This window comes from Enhydra lutris, unplaced genomic scaffold (assembly GCF_002288905.1).
Source record: "Enhydra lutris kenyoni isolate GAN:26980312 unplaced genomic scaffold, ASM228890v2 scaffoldscaffold9, whole genome shotgun sequence".
Taxonomy (NCBI): Eukaryota; Metazoa; Chordata; class Mammalia; order Carnivora; family Mustelidae; genus Enhydra; species Enhydra lutris.
In genome coordinates this window covers 16411242-16418031 of record NW_019154093.1, presented here as the reverse complement: position 1 = coordinate 16418031, position 6790 = coordinate 16411242, and the positions used below count along the sequence as shown (strand labels likewise).

At 45.4% G+C, this 6790-nt stretch overlaps 1 protein-coding gene across 1 annotated transcript in view; it reads right to left on the bottom strand.

Annotated features, from left to right (window-relative positions):
- Nucleotides 1-3419: 3419 nt before the first annotated feature.
- The window catches only part of LOC111142815 (NOP2/Sun RNA methyltransferase family member 4), a 27984-nt gene continuing 24613 nt past the window's right edge, over nt 3420-6790 (bottom strand). The window contains exons 5-6 of the mRNA XM_022496136.1: nt 5541-5665; nt 3420-4739 (exon numbers count right to left, since the gene is read on the bottom strand). Coding sequence (XP_022351844.1) covers nt 4463-4739; nt 5541-5665 — 402 coding nt within the window. The 3' untranslated portion in view covers nt 3420-4462. The remainder of the gene's footprint in view (nt 4740-5540; nt 5666-6790) is intronic.

Here is a 6790-nt window from a genome sequence, read left to right as displayed (position 1 = left end):
AATAAAATCTGGGATGGGGGAGGGGGAGAAAACACTAGTTTAAAGATTTCTTACAGTGACCTGCAATCTGGCCCTCTACACCTTCTCTCCACTGCCCCCAGCTCTGCCCCTGGGGACACTTAAAACACCTCTGCCCACTCTGCCTCAGAACAGTCGTACTGAGAGATGGCATCTCCCTTGCCCAGGTGTTCCCCTCTCCTGGCATAATACTCTCAATTCCCTCAACTCCTCTTCCCAGGCTGAGACTTTCAGTTTCCTCTCCGTCCTGGTCACTCTCCTCAGGCTCTGCCCATTTGCCAATGTACCTTCTAATATGTCGCCTCAAAATGCAGTCTGAGCTGCTTGGCATTCAGCAATTCCCACTTACTCAGAGAAAAGAAGGCTGAGTCAGCTGAAGGAGAGGACTGACCTTCAGAAGTATGCTTCGTTCAGCCAGTTATCTAATTTCCTCGTTCAGCAAATACTATTGATAATTATATTCCCAGTGGGAGGCCAAATGGAAATCTGATCAGATCATTTTCTAGCTTAAAAATCCTAGGATGGCTTCCCATCACTCAGGATAAAACACCTGCTCCTGGTACAGTTGGCTTCTGTCTGCTTCTCTAACCTTGTATTCCATGACCATCACCTTCTACATTTTTCCCCTGAGAATGCCAAAGCTTTTACCAATCTCTCAGATAGATTTATGACTCCTGCCCCTCACAAGGTGAAAACCATAGACTCAAGCCATCTCTCCAATGTGACCCCACAGCTGCCCCAACACTTGGTCCTCTGCCAAGGATGGGCTATTGGAGGTCACACAGAAAGGGGAAGCCACAGGAAGACTGAGGCAACACTGCTAAGCTTCCAGGTCTCCAGATATAGCCCCTCCCACAGCCCATATCAAGCCACATTTGGCACTATTATACTTTGGGAGCTGGTTTTCTACCCTCTGTTTTTTGGTCATGTGCACAAAATTGGATTAATCATAATCCTTTTTATGACACATTTTAATCATTTTTATCATGTACAACATACTTTTATGCACAGCTTTTTACTAATTTAATTGGCAATAACCTAATCTAACTATATGTTTCCTCCAGCTCCATCCTATTCCCCTGCCTGTGGGAACCATTATCCTGAATCCCACGGTAAGAACACTTCCGTCCTTTTTACACAGTTTTATGGTGTATGTATTCATTAAAAATGTCTTTAAATTCTTAGTTGTGTTTAACTCTAAAACATGAGATAGATACAAATTAAAACTACGAGATACTCAGACACACCCACTGGAATATAGTTTTAAAAACTTACAATACCAAGTATAACCTAGGATGTGGAACAAAGCATTCTTTTGTTTGAATCACCATGATCTTTGTAAGGAATCTTGGCTTTGAGAGAGCTCAAATTCTAGTTTTTAGGCTGCTCTGGCCATGAAATCAAGCCAGACACAGGTAACCACTTAGGCCAGTTATAGACCATTAGTAAAGTAGTAGGTTTACTTATTCACCATAAGTAAGCAAGTAAAGAAAGTGACCTTGGGAGCCATCAGTGGAGCTTCAGACTTTAAATGGCACATTAGGACTTCTAGAATAGGCTAAATTATAGTGACAGGAAGCAGTGATTTCCTGGGACCAAGGATGGGGGAAGGGGATTGAGTTCAAAGGAACATAAGGAAGCTTTTTTTTTTTTTTTAAAGACTATTTATTTATTTGACAGAGAGAGAGACACAGCAGAGAGAGGGAACACAGCAGAGGGAGTGGGAGAGGGAGAAGTAGGCTCCCCGAGGAACAGGGAGCCCAACACAGGACTTGATCCCAGGATTCTGGGATCATGACCTGAGCTGAAGACAGACACTTAACTGACCGAGCTACCCAGGTGTCCCAGGGAAGTTTTTTAGAAGACAGAATTATTTTCTATATTTTGATAGTGATGGTGATTATATTATTTTCAGATTTTATTTATTTATTTATTTGACAGGCGGGGTGGGGGGAAGAAGGCTCCCTGTTGAGCAGATATCCCCATGAGGGGCTCTATCCCAGGACCCTGGGATCACGACCTGAGTCTAAGGCAGAGGCTTTAACCCACTGAGCCACCCAGGTGCCCTGGTGATTATATTATAATTGTAAAAATTCATTAAACAGTACATTTAAAATTGATTAATTATATTGTATGTAAATAATAACACATTTTTATAAGTTTTCCTTTTTTTTTAGGGGCATCATGCTACATTTAATCTTTTGGGACTGAACTTTTTTTCATTTAATATTATAAAGATTTATCCATATTGTTATGTGTCACTGGGGTTCATCTGACAGTCATATCATCTTCCATTGTGTGAATATTCCAGTTAATTTATCCACTCTGCTGCTCACAGGCATTTGCATTTCCTTTTGGGATTGCTATGAACATTCTTGTACAAATCTTCTGGTGTCCTTCTGGATTTATCCCTAGTATTGGAATAACTGGGCTGTAGGGTAAGTAAATGCTCAATTATAGGAGATAATCAACTATTTTCCAAACTAGTTCTTTGCTTTTCCAACCTGAGTCAGTCTGTCCCCAGATGGACTGGTACCCCAGGGGCAGGAGACCCAATCTCTTTTTTTTTTTTTTAATTCATTTATTTGACAGAGAGAGAGATCACAAGTAGACAGAGAGGCAGGCAGAGAGAAGGGAGAAGCAGGCCCCCTGCTGAGCAGAGAGCCTGATGTGCGGCTCTATCCCAGGACCTGAGATCATGACCTGAGCTGAAGGCAGAGGCTTAACCCACTGAGCCTCCCAGGCATCCCCCCAATCTCTTCTTGAATTAGCACTGCTTAGCATTCTGTCAGCACCAGGCTGGATACCCGGGAGGCCAAGGGCAGAAACCCAGGGACCCTATGCCTCCCAGCCTCAGCCAGTACTGAGAGTAAACAGCGGGCAGGGGCCACATACCATATATGGAGGCTAATTAGAGTCCTACTCCCTGGAGCTCCATCTTCCTAGTTCCACTCGACTTTGAGTCTGAAAGATCTTTCAGGGCCCTCAGTTACAATGCAAATCCCAAGAGGAGACAAGGCTTAACCTTATCCAAAATCCTTCTCAGCTGACACCTCTAATACCAAAACAAGGATTAGCAGGAAAGGCATAAAGAACAAAATGAGTAACAGAAAGAGGAAGAGGAGGGATAAAGAAAGTGGAAGCACCAAGAACATGAGTATTCTAAAATTATGCTCCCTTCTCTGCACAAAGACCAGTTTTTCAGGAAAAAAATTTTTTTAATTAAAAAAGCAGTATTTTACAAGTGATCATAAGCAATTTTTAATATCCCTGCCATTGAGGGATTACCTTCCTTATGCTGAGTTACAAAGACAACATAATTAGCATGCAGTCAGCAATGATGTAATATTGCCCCAAACCTTCACATCCGTGGGGGGGGGGGGGGGGGCCCTGTGCTGCTGGGGAAGAGCTCTGAGGGATTTGGGGCTGGGCCAAACCACTGGAACCAGAGCTCAGCCACAGATCAGGAATAAAAAAAAAAAGTGTAATATAACAGAAAAAGATATCAGGAGATGCCTGCCTACATGCTCAGAAAGCAAAAGGAGGAGAGTTCCCGTGAAGGAGGAAGAGGAGTCTCACGGCCCAAAGTCCCATCTACCATTCCACCTCCAACAGCTCCCTGGCTACCTGTCAGATAGGAGCTCCAGGAACTCTTGCTACATCAATGAACAGGGCAGAAACACACAGCAGAGGATCACAGCCCTGGGGCGGCAGCAGCTTCCCCAGCCACACGGGGCAGCAGAGCTGTGGACCACAGGAGGAATGGGCAGCTCGGGAGAGCTTTCTTGGTGCATGTAAGCAGATTATCATGATTGGCTTACCATTGAGAGTTGCTAGTTCCTTAAATTAGATCATGGGCCGGCTGAACTACGGAACTACAGAGGTTTGTTTGGGCCCATCGGTTGCTGAAGACTGATCACAAACAGAAGTCACTTCCAGTGTGAGAGGTGCTCTGTAACCAGAGGTCTGCCACCAGGCTGAGTTCCTGGGCGTTGGGCCCTAGGAGCCAGTGCTCAGTAACAGGAGCTGGTACAAATGGCACTAAGAGTACTCGCGCTGACAGGAGGCCCCAACTACAGCCTCAGATCAATGGAGCTTCAACAGTTTTATTGGCTAAATGCTTCTTCCCAAGTCTACAGCTGAAAGTGTAGGCCTGCTCACTGCCTCCTCCCCTAAGCTCTTAATGGAGCAGGAACCTTTAGCACAGGCTTAGAAATGGGGGGGGGAGGTATAATAAGGGAGTTAGAAACCTGCTCATGCGCCACAACTGGACAGCAGGACAGAAAAACTCCTACTTTCTAATGCTGAAAACTGTCTATAGAAAGACTTGAACAGGATGGAGACAGGACCCAGAGTGCATCTTTGTCACTGGTCTCAGTTTCTGGTGCCTCCATGGAGTATACCCTTTACCTTCCTACACCGGGACTTGGGGAACAGGGTGATGCTATGTCAGTCTACACATTTTGCAAAAGTACATGGGCCCAAAATTGGCCAAGAGGTTTGGGATTACCAGCTCCCCAACCTGACAGGATGGGAAGAAAGAAAATGTGTCCATGAAAAGCTTTCGGAAATGACTCAGGTCTTCCACCTGAACCTTGATGCTGTACTGATTGGCCAGGAACTCGATGGTGCCTTGCACTACATATTCGTTCTGTAAGTGCGAGAGCGAGCAGGTAGAATAGACAACATGGCCTCCTGGCTTGGTGGCAAGCAGTCCAGCCCTGAAACCAGAAACAGAGAAAAGCAGTGACTATTGAGCTTCCCAGAAGCAGAAGGACAACAGGGGGAGCTGGAAGCGTGGATAGCGGAGTCTACTGAGGGACGGGCAGCTGTATTAGCTTCTCAAGTCCCTTCCACAGAGATACCACCGTAAGAGTCTTTCTCAAAGCAGAAAGCAACCCAGCCTTTCTCCATGGGCTCTCCTCTGGAAGCAATCCCCTGAACTCTGACTCTGGTTACAGTCCAAACTCCTTTTTTTTTTTTTTTTTTTGAGATTTATTCATTTGTCAGAGAGAGCAAGTGAGCACACAAACAAGGGGAGTGGCAGGCAGAGGGAGAAGTAGGCTTCCCATCAAGCCAGCAACCTGATGTGGCACTCGATCTCAGGACCCTGGGATCATGCCCTGAGCCAAAGGCAGATGCCCAATCGACTGAGCCACCCAGGTGTCCCTATGGTCCAAACTCTGATGCTAGCTATGCACTGAGCCCTTACCAGCCCTACAGACCCTTGACATTAGTCACTTTTTCAAGCTTTCAAGCTTATGCTACTCACTGGGAATGGGACTAGCATGGAGGTAAGGTAACGTAGTGAATTTGTGCAACCCACTCCACGTGTGTCCTACTGCATAGGCTTTTCATGCTCCAAAGGACCCTCCTATCATGTCTGTCTCTTCCAGGTATTCTTCAGTCAGAAGGCCCTTCTGTGGGCGATGGTTGTGGCAAGAACTTCCAATCCCCCAGGTGACCAGCCCCCCGGAGCACTGTGGCACAAAGTCTCGAGTTTCTGTAAATCTGTTACTCACGCGAGCAGCTGCAACTGAAGCATAGGCAACATCTGCCGCTCCTTCTTCCTCGACCGCTGAAAGATATTGTTCTCCTCCTCATGAAGGGAGTGGCGGTCTGTGGTACAGGGCACATCCACCAGCACCTGCCCAGCAGTGGTAAAGGGTACAGTATTAGAGCTCCTTACAGGCTCCCTCCCCTAGGCCCTAGCCCTGAGAGGCTTCCCACAGTGCTCTCTCTGCCCATCCTTCCATTGCAGAGTAACCGACAAAGCTTCTCATTTTCACCTGGTAGACAGCTGTGAAATAATAAGTGGGAAAACAGTATATTTAGGTCTACTCATGGCTGGTCAAAAAGAAAAGCCAATACCCAAATAACTATAATTAAATAACTGATATCAACCTAGAAAGACGTCTTCCCTTTCCTTTCCAAGATTTTATTTTTAAGTAACCACTACCCCCAACATGGGGCTCGAACCTACAAGACTGAGATCAAGAATCCTGTGTTCCAGGGTGCCTGGGTGGCTCAGTGGGTTAAAGCCTCTGCCTTCGGCTCAGTTCATGATCCCAGGGTCCTGGGATCAAGCCCCACATCAGGCTCCCTGCTCAGGGGGAAGCATGCTTCTCCCTCTCCCACTCTCCCTGCTTGTGTTCCCTCTCTCACTATCTCTCTGTCAAATAAATAAATAAATAAATAAATAAAATGCTGTGTTCTATCAACTGAGCCAGCCAGGTGCTCCTAGAAAGAAGTCTTTCATGCTTTAGGGCTCTGTCCTTGCCTCTGTCCTTAGCTATTTGAATGAAACATCCTATTTACAGGTGATAGAATGCCCAGAAGGTAGCCTTGATAGACTGAATAACAGGATCAGGATTCAAAATTATTTTTTGCTGAAACATCATATCCAATATGGAAAAGCTTTAAAGTAATAAATATAAAATCATTCATGCATTCATTATGAGCCTATACTCTGTGCTAGGCACAAGAGACAAAAACAAAAATTAAGACAGAAGAAAAAGTCCTATATTTACATTTCCAAAAAAACCAGCTATGGAAGACATCTGTGCATTTTAGTTAAGCAGAAACACAGGCAAGAAGCAGGCCTCAGGGTTGCTGGGGGGTTGGTGGGGGAGGGATAGGGTGGCTGGGTTATGGACATTGGGGAAGGTATGTGCTATGGTGAGTGCTGTGAAATGTGTAAGCCTGATGATTCACAGACCCGTACCCCTGGGGCAAATAATACATTATATGTTAATTTAAAAAAATAATAATA